Genomic DNA, 14,690 nt, shown 5'->3' on the forward strand with positions numbered 1-14,690 from the left:
TGTCCTTGTGGACAACAATACAAGAGAGGTCATTTGGATAGCCGTTCAGGCTTGGCTCATCCTTGTCACCCATATGGGCAAAACGCGAAAGGAGGAAGTTGGGGTAATTACTGGCTTGTCTCCTCCCTTAGCCAAGTATAAATACTAACCCGAGCGTCATACTAGAGGGATCTCTTTTTAAAAAAGAAAAGGATGGATACCCCAAAATGATCTCGGACTAACTTGAACGTCAGAGGAACTAGGTTGGGAAGCGTCTGTCAACATCAGTCTTAGTGCAGGCAGTGTTCCAGAAGCTTGGCTCCCACCTCGGAGCTACTCAAGAACTACTTCGGAGTCACCTTGGAGCCACCTCAAAGCAACTCAAAAATCACCTTGGAGTCATGTCAGATGCTCCTACGCCCTTGCGCTCGGACTACGTCAGGTCAACTCAGACGTTGACAATGAATTCTCCTAACAATATGTAATCTTGATCTTAATTTATCGTTATCTGATTTTGATTCTAATATTAAATTTTTTTCATATAACAGTAATATAATTATAATTTTTATACTTATAAACATATAAACACATCAAGTAGTCTATAATCAATTGAGAGAGCGCACGAAGAACCTTGAAGATACGTGTTATCACACCTTACTACAGCTTTCCCAACTCCACTCATTCTTTAGCTGTCCATTTTGTCACACCTTATTGAGCTTGTTAATATACTTGCAATATATCGATCCTGAGTTCAAGATACGTGTGTTTGCATGCATGCTTCAGTTGCATGCACTGCGACACAGTAACTCTTTCAACAAGCAACAGCGTTGAATGGGATATTTGAACGCAACACAAATTTTCTGATTGGATTTAACATTGACAGCTTATTATTGAAAGAGGATTACATTATTGTTTATCTTGGAACATAAAGTCTACATAGGAAGGAATCATCCATTTTTGTTGAAGTAAGCCAAGAGACCCACCAAGGGTGCATTGACATAAGTGGTGGGTTCGGTTTGGTTCGGACAATATCTCGAGTCCAGGAAGTTATCGGTTCCATCATTTGGCCCCCCTACGACGGCTCCGATAAGCAGGTTGAGGTTGGGGGCGGTGGTATTGAAGTAGGGCTCCCCGTCCCTGCAATGCATGCGCTGTGGGTGCTCATCCATCGACGGAAGCGTAGATCCTCTGTGGTGTATCATCTGAGGAAACTTTGTGCCGTACCCCACCATGTACGACATCTTATTTGGGTTATGTCCGAGGAGGTACTTCATCTGCACCAACATAATAAATTATTCAAGAATAAATAGGATGAAATTTAGCATATGGATAGTTTGATTATTATTATTATTATCTTATATATCTAGAGAGAGAGAGAGAGCATGAATGACTGGGTACCTGACTTCTGGCGACGTCGATAAGTGCTGAGGGGGGAACCTGAGAGTTGTCACAGGTGATAGTTTCCCCGACATTGATGAGATGCCGAGCGTAAACGAGGAGAAGGAAAGAGAAACCTGTCACGTCTTGCATGTTGCATCCTGGCGTATTGTACAGGAGACTGCCTGCCACGATGATACTTGCATGTGTTGCTTACAATACACTAAACAGCAAGCGTGCTATAGTACTACTATGTACGTGTATTCCTTTAAACATCAATCAGAGGTCTCCTGTTATAAATATTAGCTTATTTATTTGTCTTAGATCATCTAATTTCCTTCTTCAAATATAAAATCAGTAATTTTCTATAAGTTAAGATTCATCTTGTTATAGACAAACAAAAAGAACTCGCATTTTGGATGTTTATCATTTGAACTGGTCGTTCTCGGTGCTAATGAATCAATGAAATCATGAACGTTTTGTCCAGAGGAGATGTGCAAACCTGGAGTGTATTTGACAGACTTGAATTTAGACTGTGGCAGCAGTGAACATGCAAACGCCTGCGCCAGTCTACTGTTCTCACTATCATTCTGCAACAAAAGAATCGATCAGTCTATTTTACTCACCGTAATGTCCCAACAAGAAAATTAATCCTTTGTTTTATTATTATCCCTCTTCACCACTAATTTAACCATTTCATCTTATCTACATAATTGTTTTTGGGTGCATGCTATTTTCCTATCACCCCATCACTTGGATCCATTGTCCAAGTAATTATTATGGGTCTGTAAACTAACCAAATAGTTAGCCATGTCACATTATTTGTGATTATGAATAGGCATTAGTTACAAGTTGAACTCTTATCCTTCTTAATCAGTGTTTATGACCATTTTACATGCTTGCAGTTACCTCAAATAGAGTAAACAATTGTCAAAAGCTTCTTAAGGGTTTTCAGATGATATTGTTTCTCGACTTTCATGATAATGCATTATATTCTCTTTGTTTTTAATGAATGCTTGGGTTCCTAAATGCCAAACACGCAATGATTCAAAGACTGTGAAAACCTTTTGCGTCTGTAGGAGGATGTAGATTCCGGCTTCCTTGTTATCCCATCCGAAGAACCACTCGCGGGCAGTTTCATCAAGCTGCGTCTTCATCTGCACCTGCTGAATGCCATGGATGATATGGTTCTCGTACTGTGAGCTATTGGTAGCTCTGTTTAGCCATGCTGCTCCCCACAACAGTTCATCCTGAGAACCCAGTAGAGTTGACAGTGTCAGATCTCCAAACCCTAATGCATTTACCACCAAGTATTTTGGAGATAGCGAACCTGATAGCCGCTGTAATCACAGTAGAACGGGCACACCCATTTGCCAAGACTGGTGCCGTACGAACCCTGGTATGTGTGACCGAAATTGTAGACCTGCACCGAGAACAATCATATAAAGCTGCAGTTAAACATCCATCCACCTGTTTCAGTGTCGGCTCTGAAACCAAGATTGATGTGTTACCGTCTTTGCTCTTGACAGCAGCTCGTCGGCATAGGCAGGATCGGATGATCTGAAAGCTATGGAAGCAGCCGCCAGTGCAGCGGCGGTCTCGCCGGCGACCTCCGAGCCGGGGTGGGTGTCGTTCACTTGGTAGGTTGTCCGAAGAGTGTCCATGTCTTCGGGCCTCTCCCAGCAGTTGTGATCGCTGTAGGGGTCGCCGACTTGGACGAAGATCCTGTTGGGTTGGGCGGTGGCTTTCAGCAAGTAGTCCGTAAGCCATCGCAAGGCCTCATGAGCGTGTGCCAGCTCTGGACCCAACTCCTCCGAGAATTCGATGATGCTCCACGCCAACACGGTGCCGGTGTAGGCCATGGGGAAGCCAAACTTCACATTGTCGCCAGCGTCATAGTACCCGCCCACCAGATCAACCTGTCTTCAAGGCAAATTCATTCTTTACGTTGCGAAGGAGGAGGAGTCTAAGAGAAGGAAACAAACACGAGAAATTTGGTGGTGTTATGCAAGGCTGCAACTCATTCTGATGGTTGCTTGCTGTCATAGAGTGGAGTGGCAGCAATGGCCACCTTGTCTTAGCCCATCGGCTCAGATCAATATGGACATGCACCAATCAAACACTATTTAATCTCAACACTACTTGGTCATCGAAACTAGCTAGGAACAAAAGACGAGCAACAAGAGGACTGAGAGAATCCATACACCGGCATCTTGACCATCTTTCAAGGCCGAATCTTTCCTCCAGGTGAGCCTTTGCGTGGGTGGAAGCTTTCCGGATCTCTGACCATCATAGAACAGCAAGCACTTGCTCAGAGCATCTGCGTAGTTCGGGGGTGGTTCTCCGTCTGCAACGGCAGATGGCATCGTCGCCGCCGCCATCAGTGCCACCAACATCGAGAACACACAGGAAAACATAACTCTATTTGCTGCCATCACGATCGAGTCGAGGTTTCCAACGAGTTTCTCCTGCACCTTGTTCTATATAAAGAGAGAGAGAGAGGAAACACAGAACACAGCCAAAGAGGGGGAAACAATGGCGCATTCTTGGAAATCAGGTGATCACATTTATAGACTTGCAATGGAAAACACAGTAAAATTACTATAATCGTAATGTTTTAATAGTAGATTCAGTGGGTTCATTACTCAACGTATGCCATACAAGAGTGGCATGCTAAAATTTGGTTCTTTGAACCTGTCTCTTCAATGCATTTTTTGATCTACATTGGATGCATGTATTTTTCTTGGTCCAATTTGGAAGTGGTGATTACGTAAAACTCTCTGTCAAAGTCAAGGAGGGTTTAGCACTTACATAGTCGACCAACTCTTCTTTTAGAACTTGCCTTCTGTATATACCTCACCGAATATAATTGCCTTTTGATGAGACAGGATCGGTCTTCAGAAAATGAATCATGGTCGCTGGTACCGAAGAGTTGCAGATACAAACACCATACTATATAACATTTGCACGAGATATATTCGTCACTTCGTCTTTTGTTGGTAGGTATTGCACAATCTCCGCGTGGGAGAGCTGTTCTAGGAATCGAGTTGCTCCAACTTCTAATCAGACAAAAGCATTTTATTGTTTGATCTCAATTTATTTTCTCTATATAATCATTTGCGGCTACTAATGTGCAATATGTGAATACGATCATATTTGAATGTCTAAAAATTAATGTGTTTTTCAAATAGAGTAAAAAAATTGAATACGAAAAGAAAAATATAAAGCTTTAGTGTTTTGACAAAAAGTTCGGCATCTCTTGACATTGGTTCTTGTATTTTTTATATTCCTATAAATAATTGATTAACATATAATAATCATATTATTAAGACATATCAAAATAAAAATAAAATAATAGGTTATGAGAATAAAAGGAAAGTGATGGTAGATAATGACTCGACCGATACCTCTGGGCCACTTGGATAACAAATAGTCGACACACCAATAGTCATGATTATAAAAATAAAAGGAAAGTGATAGGTGGATAATGACTCAACCGATACCTCTGGACCATGTGGACAACATATGATCGACATGCTAATGGTAGTGGTTACGTGGATGACACATGATTGACACCTTGTGATTGATAGTGAGTGTAACACCACATGGGCGACACGAATAGCTCGAGGTTACATGACAACACATGACCGACACCTCAGCACTCATGCTAACTTAGGCCAATCAAAGCACGTCCGAGATTCAATGCACCATAACGCCACTATTCTGATTTCACCACCACTAACTCTACTTCTCTTTTTCCTGCATTCACCTCTCAAATAACATTGTTTGGAATGGCAGACTCACTCATGTGTTGTACCTTCTCGATGACTTAGGGGGTTTGAGGAGAGAGTGATTCTCCAAACTACCCCCAGAGTCAATTTCCTCTTTCTGATAACTTACCAAGGAATTTGAGCTAAGCTTCATTAGTTACAAACTGCAAGGAAGCTAGCAAGACAAGGAATCAATGACCGGATATATGAAATAGTTCAATAACAAAGTGATATTAGTGGTAAATCTGAGCCTATATGTCCATATTAATAAATATATCGGTGGCCTTCAATGGTCTAAGTTTTTCTATTCAGTTATCACTTGACCTCTAACTGTATTCTCAAAGCTATTACAAGAAACTAATCACGAATCTAGCTTGTCAGGAAAAAGAGCTCAGAACCCAAAAATCATCAAAGGAGGAAAGAGCTCCACAATTCAACTCACTAGAGCAAGCATGAGATGAAAAGACCGAGGGGAGATTGGATCCTCCCTTGTTAAGAGTTTACAACAATTAAATATCTTCCATACTAAAGTATTTATGCAGATAAGGGATAAGGACCTCCTTCACACACCTTGTCCTTTGTGAGCCCCATAAACCAAAAGAAATCAATCAAAGTTCTATCAGTACCATGGACATGATACGGAGGACTGGTATGATATAAAGGATTAGTATGATATAAAGTAATAGATTGAAGAGCTCATTTAGAGAGGGCACCTACATCACTATCTCAATAAGGTTCGAGAAGCATCCCTAAGACCTTGGGGATCCATCGAGCGACATGTTGATGTGATAGTTGGGAGACCAATGTTAGGAGGAACTATAACTTTTACCCACAAAACCTATATAAGAGAGAGCCAAGAGGGTTCATCCTTGAGTGATCCTCCTATTATGTTTAGGGTGGAAGAGGTAAGGCACTTAAATCTTGAATATAACAACGCATATGTTTTCTCCCTTATAATCATTAATACATTGGTAAAAAAGATCCTAATTGACACAAGAAGTTTTATCAATATTATATACTATGACACCTTTTAGAAGATTAACTTATCACAAAAGATCTACAAACCAATCTCCTCCACCTTACCACCCTCATTAGGGATTTCGTCACTATTGTTATGATCCAAGCTTGATAGACTAACTAGCCTATCAACTTCATTTGGCTTAAATCATTAATCAAAATATTAAAGTTAAAATTTATAATAATATACTTATTAGACCCTTATAAATCAATCTTAATCTTTTTCACTTTCGATGTGGGACTAATTGGGGTATTATAATTTTTTCCACTTAAGGGCTTGACGTCCTTATTAGCATAGTGCATATGAAGAATAACCCAATGGTGGTTCCAGATTGTGATGAGTCCTTTGACTCTATATACGGATGGTCCTTTCCTACTTGAGCCACCTCATTATGCTCAAATACTAGGTTAGCTCTGATATCAAATATCACGACCTAGGTCTAATAGGCTATTGACCTATCAACTTTACTTGGCCCAAACCATTGGCTAAAATGCTTAAGCTAAAGTTGATAGTAGTATACTCATCAGACCTTATGCTACACTTAGCATTTGGGTATCCATGGCCTCAGGAGAAGGAAGCACGAGGGTAAGAGGATGAATCAAAAGTGACTTAGGGTTGGCCATGTGCTCGGGCTCAACTTTTGCCTTAGGCTCAATAGGGGTAAGGGCTTCAATTGGAGGCTTAACTTTAGGTGGCATAGCAGGGCTCTACAGCCCTCAAGCATTTGCTCCTTGGGCTCCCAGTTCTCTAACTGGATCACCTTCGACCTTATTATCGAACTCGACTTCACTTTCTTCCATAAGAGATGTTGACTCACTGTGATCATCGATGTCATTAGCTCCAATGAACTTAACTTGATCGTCGATCAAGTACTTGTCATTTAGGCCTTTGGGGAAGATGAGATTGAGGTGGTCGAAGCATATTTAGGATATTGCGAGATTATAACTAAAGCATCAATTCTTAAAGGAGAGATAGGTCAAACCCTTCTCAAGCCCTCATGACGCCTTATACTTCGCCACCCCCCTAGTCTCACACTTTGGTTGTTGAGCTTCTTCCATCTAAAGTTATTATATAAGCCCCTCCATTGCCTTCTACAAACTTGTGTACTTGGTGTATAGGCCAGTGATCTTGGGTTGGGCCATTAATGACATATCACTAAAATGATGTCGGTTAGCCTAGGCTTCAATAGTCGATTGCTACATAATTTCAAGTCAGGCCTTCAAATCAACCAATTGCTTTTGCTCTGCCATTAACTCTTGCTCTATGTACTCTTTCTAGTCTTGAAGTCGAGTCACTTCGTCAAAGAAATAGTCTCTCTTGGTTGCCTTTCCTACTAACTCATCTTGTTTCTACAAGGTTTAGGTTTGGGCAGTCAAGGAGTCTTAGACTTGATCAATCACCATTATTATGAGGTAATGACTATATAGCATAAAAGAAATAAGTGATATCTAACAAAAAGTCAAAAAATTGACTAAGTGGTGAGATCAGAATTCACCACAATAACGTGCTTATGGGCATTAGTTATGAAGTCCTTAGTGGGCCTAATGTAGTAGCCCTTGGCTATTCCGAAGAGAAGGATCTTCTCGTTCCATTTAATAACCTCTCTAAAACTCCTAAGCCCAATTGGTAGCCTAATCGATTTTGGTTAGGTGGTTGCTATCTCATAGCGAAAGGTTGGCTGATCAATGGGGTAGATATTGAAAGCATTAATCAAAATCGATCTTTCAGGGCATGGAAAGGAGGATGGGGTGGGTTGATTCCTAATCGTTGTTGGTGAACAATAATATCCCTCATGACTCCCACTTTCTCAAGCGACCTTTGTTTATCGAGAGGAGGAAGAAGCTTCACTATCCCTTGAGTGTTGGCTTAATGGTGGGGGAGGGGGTGAGGCCCTACATGATGCTTACCAAGTTGAATCTTAATGGGTAAGGTTGACTTTCGACTGTTGGTTGATACAAGAGTAACTTCTCAACTCTCCAAGGGAGGTTGGTTGTTGTCTTTGTTCCCACACGACAGCCTCATGATAAGTTAATAGTAGGTGTAGTGCCTAAGTCTGACACATATTAAATTACAACTAGTATGATAGTAGAAGTATAAATAATATGTTTATGTTATTCTCATTTCATATGATTTATGATGTTTACGCTTCATAAATATGATAAATGATATACTCAGGTTTTCAATTCTTAAGATTAAAGTACATATTTTTCAAAATATATCATGTTCAATATTTTATGAACTATTAGTTAAACATGCATAAACATTAATATTTATCTTAATATTAGTTAAACATTAATATTTATCTTAACAAGTAGACTACTTGTTATATTTAAAGGGTTACCTAGGGAAAATATTTTTCAAATATTTCATGATTCGAAGAATATTTTCTATTATGGTTTCTAATGACTTAATGAATGCTATGTATTTTTCTAGCCAAACCAATACTCGTGTCAAGTCCTAATTGGGGCCAAATGTTTTTTTTCTATCATTTGTCTTCTTCTCAAATTGTACTTTTCTTTTTTTAGATATAGATCTTGATTACAATTGAGAGCCATTTCGAAAAGGACACATCAAGCGCTTTAGATTGTTATGCTCATTATGTGTTTTTCCATGTTTTGTCTTAAGGAAATACGTATGAGATATTTTAGGACGCTTTGCTTGAAAAAGGATACTTTTAAATGTTTCGTTGGAGAAAGATATATTTGGATGTTTTAGAATGCTCTATCCAATATAAACGACCGAGCACTTTAGGATGCTCCACCGGAGAAGGGCAAATAATCCGATATAATTTAGAGAGGGAGACGAATCTCGCGGTTCAAAGTTGAAGAGTCTTCACATCAGCAACCTATAACTTGAAGACTGTGCCTGACAATGTAACACTTTTGACAGGGATCCACATTCTCTAGAACTAATCTCACCTGTCAGTCACTCGAGAGCATAGTCACCAAACATCTTTTGGTGGGACAGAGAAGGAGAGATCCATGGTCCTTCCAGATGCTATTATGCCCCTTTATACTGTTCATATCTCAGACATATACAACCACATTATCATGGTTCAGCTCGTCTTAGCATTAACATAGGCAAAAAATAAGCTATGTGGTGATTGATCATCAATTACTGCAAACGCAGAGAGATAGAACCGAATAAATTGAGAAATCACCACAGTCTGGTCACTGAAACAATTATCTTGAAAGACATCATCAAGTGCAAGTATTATGTTCATAAGTAATACCAGACTCAAAAGGTCCATCCAAACTTTTCCATCTGAAAGGGAACACATCAAACACATCCGTCCCCGACGCTTGGCCTTCTATCTCATTTGCACGATCCCCGCACTCACAAGCTTTTGAATCTTGTGCATTACCTGGGGGTTCTTGAGGTGCTCCTGTGCAGCCTTGGGGTTCTCTTGGAAGTCGATCAACACCTGGAAAGACATACGATCATCGTGTACAGGACACTCGCAGAGAATTTGTAACCAAAGGTCGCAAAATTTGCAGAAATCTAAGAAGTCATAGAAGATAGCAAAAATATAAATTGGACAATACAAGAATGTTAACTGAATAATACCTGTCGCATTACAGGATCTGTTAGAATATTTTGTATTTCTGGGTCCTGCATGGCCTTTGCCTGCAAAACAAACAACAAAGTGAACAATATATTCCAAAAGTGAACATCCAAGAGTAATGAACATGAAGATGATGGTATGCTAACCTGTCTCTCTTTTAACTCCTCTGGACTAATGTCCCCTCTGTTTGTCTTATTGATCTGTTCAATGCAACTGCATCCAGTGAAATAGAACATATTTATTATATCAAGCAACTCCAAGAGGCCAGTTGTCTATATTAAAGCTTTCTCATTTTAGTTACCTCCTGACACCATCCATTAACTCCTGATTGTTTGGGTCGTGTTTCAAGCCCTCCTGATATGTTTCTAATGCCTTGTCATATTCTTTCATGAAAAATTGGACCGCACCTTTCCTTGTGTATCCTTTGGAAAAGGACGGATCCAGGTCGATGCACTTCTCTGCATCCTTTAGACCTTCGGGCAAAGCACCCAGCTTTGTGTAGCATGCAGCTCTATTGCTGTATACCTTTGGAAGTACCATATTTCAAAAGTCAATCAGAATAACATATATTAAAAATAAACAAGAATTTTTTTCAAAATCCAATAAATTGATGCAAACTCCATCGGCCGGACAAATTGATGCAAACAGAAACAAAGAATTGCAGTCTTCATGAAGCCAGCTTAGTAGGCAATAAGTGAGACCCATGGTAGAATAACTTTGGAGAGGATACTTCACTTAAATTAAGTAGAGAAATCATGCTTTGCAAGCTACTTGACATGGTTAACATAACATGGGAGACGAACATTAAATAACGCCATGTTAAGATACAATAGCTGCTGCTATTTTCACTGGATGATAGAGATATGTCAAATGCCTAAAAGAAAAAGGCATATCAGCATTTCTAACTTCGAACTACTATGCAAGTTTATTATTTTCTATGCCCATCGTCAAGCAAACAATGTGAGTAGGAAAAAGTACCTTTGGATCCTTTGGGTTCCTCTTTAGAGCTTCAGTATAATGTTGTACTGCTTCTGGATACTTTTGCTGCTTGAAAAGCTCATTGCCTGCATAGATATTTAACCATGTAACTGTCATTTTTGGAAAATAAACGTCACCAATGATTTTTATATGTAAAAGATAAACTGAAAACATCTGCATCATTCCTAATGCCACACAGGTAACGAGTAACTTCATTAGAATATATGCCATGTCACAATAGCCATGGGTTGGGTAATGTTACTTGAAGCTGGAAAACAAAGCCACTGAAAGATATGGAAAGACTCTTTATGGACACGAAAGAGTGAAAGTGGAGAAGGAAATTCAACAAATATATGGCAGATTTTCAAAGAAACACACTAACACAGACAAAAACTGCATCTTTTCATAGCAGAAAACAAATGTAAATTTAGATATCCTAAAAGTTCTAACGTAACTATTTCTTACTTTGTTTAGACAGGCAATTCTATTAATGGATAAAGATAGGTTATTTGTGATTCTGTAACTCCATGTTGACTTTGTTACACCAAAGTATGTTACTTATGACTAGGTAAGGATGACTGATCATTTTCAGTTCAGATGTAAATAAATTGACAAGTATTAGAACATTTCCAATAACTATAAGGCAACTATCCAATGATCAGTCAAGGAATTCAAAGATGTGTCATAGATAACCAACAATACATATAAGAGATTTCAGATAGATACAAATGGATGAAAGAATGATGAAGTTGCCCTCTAAATCATTCTTCAAGAACTCCGAGACCATCACAAATTCAATACTTGATCAAGGCAACAAAGTAATATGGTCAAGTATATAAATATAAACAAAAAACATACCAAGGTAAGACAACTTAGCATATTTCTGTGTAAATAGTTTATACTTAATACCAACAAAATAATCACACTATCAAGAAGCAAGAATGCACCATAAGTAAACCTCAGAAGATGTATTTCTTAGAGAACCTATTAAAAGGGCTAATCATAAAAAAAGTAAAGAATGGAAAACAAATACCTTTCTCACGTTCCTCATCAGCTATTTTTGGATCAAAGTATTCTTGTTGCTCTAATTCTTTCTTTGCCCTCTCAGCATCATTGAGCTTTTTCAAAGTGTCAGGGTTACGGTGCTCAGTTAGGGCTTTTTGGAAAGTCTCAATAGCAGGTTCATAGTCCTTGGAGCATTTGGCAAGCTTCACAAGTGCAGTACCTTTCCTGGTCAATGCTCTTGCAATCATTTTGAAGTCGGAATGAAGCTCTCTGCCTCGTTCAACAGCTTTATCACAATCCTTTATACATTCTTGGTACTGCAAGTCAATATAAAATTGTTAGCATTTACTACATGTAAGAACAATACAAGTTGGTCTACCACTCTGCAAAATTGAAATAAGAAACATTAAGGTTTTGAAACATCTCAATGCATTATGAAAAGTCTCAGTTGAAATGGAAAGGAGAAAAAAGGACACAGTCTAACAAATGTCCAGACAACGCTCTAATATTTGACACTGTACAAAGACACCATTGACAGTGCTCATCAATTCAAGAATAAGTCAGTACTAAAGCTTTTCTGAATTTCTTGCGTGTCATCTCAAACGTTCAACAACAAGAAGTAGAACTGATTAGACCAAATTAAGGCGTACAACTAAACTACTGCACACAGAATATAAGAGGAACAATGATAAGAGAAGGAATGCCAGTAATCCTTCTAAACAACTAATAAACCTTTGAAAGTTGGAGTTTGGAAACAATGACAAGCCATATAGATATGTTATATTCACCGTTGTTGTTACCATAAAGATGATAGGAATAACTCAAAGCAAGCTAGAAACCAATTTTTGATGCCAAAGCTTTTCCATACCATATATACCATGCAAAATCAATCATATGATTAAAACAAACCACAAAGAGTTGTATGAAGCCAACCCAATAACATCAACAACAGCAAACCCCTATGTCCATATCATTTGAAAACAGAACCTCAAGCACAACCAACTAATGTTAAATTGGTAACGTAGAAAGTAGGGTGACTGCACATCTTCATGGCACACATCACAATGATCGAGAATTTGAAAATGAAGCTCCTAAGTTTTGTTGTTTATTCTCTATGAAGCCCAACACCATAGCATTCAGTATGATAACCAACACCATAAATGCTTCAATGTCTCTAAGTAAAAAAAAAAAAGACTTGAGTGCTTTAATATGGGTCCAAATGCTTCAAGATACAAGATACTTATTCCACTGAAATTGAACTGTACCAACATCCATCCTCCTCGATTAAGGTTGGAGTTAATCACTTGCACCAAAGAAATGAATCTGCTGGTCACTACTTTTAAATTTTTGACCTGTGTGTATATTCAGTCAGAAAAAGTTTCAATTTATCTATAGTGCAATGCACAGAAATTATTTTAGTCTATAAAAGCATGGCTTCTAACTTTCATGCTCTCAATCAGCAGCAAGTACAGAGCAACAATCACTTCAATATTCAGATGTCAAAAGTCAATAACCAAGTCTAGTGCCAACAGCAAATTTTGTGCACAATCTTATGTGCCAAGATAAAAACCATCTAACAGAACAAAGTAATCTGCAAAGCATATAAAATTAGATCCGCAATTTCACCATTTTCTGAAAAAGTAAACAAACAACTGAATTAAGCTTATACGAGGTCCAAGATATCACCTTTCCCATCTCCAAGTAAACAGCAGCTCTGTTAGTGAGGTACGAAATGTCCCCATCGTCAAGCTCCATTGCTAGAGTATAATGCTGAATCGCCGTCTCAAAGTCTTTTTTCTTGTAAGCAGCATTCCCTAATTCCTTCTCCTTCAGTGCCTCGGCCTTCCTCCTCTTAGCCCCGGTTTCCTCTTCGGCCACCTCCATGGGCTCTGGCTCCGGCTCCGGTTCTGGTGCCTTCTTTGCTGGCTCCGGCTGGGGCTTCGCCTGCTCTGACTCGGGAGATTCACTCGCCATCTCATCCGTGGGTGCCCTCATCTTGACATTGAGAAGAACCCCAATCACCTGCATCATCCTCGGATCCGAGAGATACATGTTGATGTTGTTAGGGTTCTTCTGGATGTCCTGGATCATCTTGACAAAATCCGGTTGCTGCAGGTAGCTCCTGGTAGTCGGATCCGCCGTCAGCTTCGCCCACAACTCCGGCCCCTGAAAGATCTTGCCGAAAGGAGAAGCTCCCTGCGGCGGGGGACCCCGAGAACGAGAGGCGGCAGTGCGGGCATCAGCGAGACCGGCCTTGAGCGCCTGGTTGGCGGGATCGAGCTCGAGGCCCTTCTCGTAGGCGGCGACAGCCTGCTCGGCGTCGCTGAGACCGAGGTGGGCCGCTCCGAGGCGGCCGTAGCCCTTGGCCCAATCAGGCTTGAGCTCGACGGTCTTGCGGGCGTCGGCGAGGGCGGCATCGTAGCGCTGGAGGGAGGCGTAGGCGGCAGAGCGGTTGGAGTAGAGGACGTGGTTGGCGGGGGCGAGGTCGATGGCCTCTGAGAAGTGGCGGACAGCTTCGTCGAACCGGCCGGCGGCGAAGGCCGCGTTGCCCTTGGCTTTCGCGTCCTCGGCCATGGAAGGGGGAACGAAGAGAGTGGCGGCTCCCGATGTGCCTGTGTAATATCGAAGGCGGAGGGATGAGACCGAGAACAAAAGGGGCTTATGAAGTCGTGGGAAGGGCGTTCTTCCTGGTTCTGGAATGTTCGGCAGCCGCAGGCCCGAAGGCGAACCGATGGGCTTCCGATGCTTGTCTTCGTGGGCCAAGGTTCGTTCCGTAGACATTAAGCCACAGTAGTTGGGCTGGAAAAAGGCCTAAAGAAGTCGGCTCATATGGTTCGGCCTCTGACCCAACTAGCTAGAGACCAGAGCCGGCCCAACTCTGGCCCATGCATACCCTTTATACTCCCCTAAATCAATTATTTTGTATATTTAGAATATCAATATATAACAACTTGGTTAACATTTAATATTTTTATAAATGAACTCGCCAGCATTTAAA

The 14,690-nt window shown here is 40.3% G+C and overlaps 2 protein-coding genes across 2 annotated transcripts; both read right to left on the reverse strand.

The window, feature by feature from the left end:
* Positions 1–926: 926 nt before the first annotated feature.
* On the reverse strand, positions 927–3,731 carry LOC135652291 (endoglucanase 23-like). Its single transcript, XM_065173128.1, has 5 exons — positions 3,561–3,731; positions 2,868–3,275; positions 2,687–2,779; positions 2,421–2,606; positions 927–1,253 (listed from the first exon to the last, which is right to left on the reverse strand). Exons 1-5 carry the CDS (start codon positions 3,720–3,722, stop codon positions 927–929), a joined length of 1,176 nt encoding a protein of 391 aa, XP_065029200.1. The 5' UTR covers positions 3,723–3,731.
* A 5,561-nt stretch (positions 3,732–9,292) lies between these two features.
* LOC135653105 (hsp70-Hsp90 organizing protein-like) lies at positions 9,293–14,336 on the reverse strand. Its single transcript, XM_065174597.1, has 7 exons — positions 13,379–14,336; positions 11,721–12,009; positions 10,688–10,773; positions 10,011–10,234; positions 9,856–9,922; positions 9,712–9,771; positions 9,293–9,568 (listed from the first exon to the last, which is right to left on the reverse strand). Exons 1-7 carry the CDS (start codon positions 14,264–14,266, stop codon positions 9,455–9,457), a joined length of 1,728 nt encoding a protein of 575 aa, XP_065030669.1. The 5' UTR covers positions 14,267–14,336; the 3' UTR covers positions 9,293–9,454.
* Between the last annotated feature and the right edge of the window lie 354 nt (positions 14,337–14,690).

This window comes from Musa acuminata, chromosome BXJ3-11 (assembly GCF_036884655.1).
Source record: "Musa acuminata AAA Group cultivar baxijiao chromosome BXJ3-11, Cavendish_Baxijiao_AAA, whole genome shotgun sequence".
NCBI classification, from domain to species: Eukaryota; Viridiplantae; Streptophyta; class Magnoliopsida; order Zingiberales; family Musaceae; genus Musa; species Musa acuminata.

Bases quoted from the DNA above. Each gene is read 5' to 3' on its own strand.
- LOC135653105 (XM_065174597.1), bottom strand. From the start codon at position 14,266: ATGGCCGAGGACGCGAAAGCCAAGGGCAACGCGGCCTTCGCCGCCGGC. The intron at 9,923-10,010 runs GTAACTAAAATG...CACTGGATGCAG, and splicing joins TTAATGGATGGTGTCAGGAG to TTGCATTGAACAGATCAATA. The intron at 9,569-9,711 runs GTATTATTCAGT...ATGTCTTTCCAG, and splicing joins CAGATCCTGTAATGCGACAG to GTGTTGATCGACTTCCAAGA.
- LOC135652291 (XM_065173128.1), bottom strand. From the start codon at position 3,722: ATGCCATCTGCCGTTGCAGACGGAGAACCACCCCCGAACTACGCAGAT. The intron at 2,780-2,867 runs GTAACACATCAA...TTCTCGGTGCAG, and splicing joins TGCTGTCAAGAGCAAAGACG to GTCTACAATTTCGGTCACAC. The intron at 1,254-2,420 runs GTTTTCACAGTC...ATGTTGGTGCAG, and splicing joins TCCTCCTACAGACGCAAAAG to ATGAAGTACCTCCTCGGACA.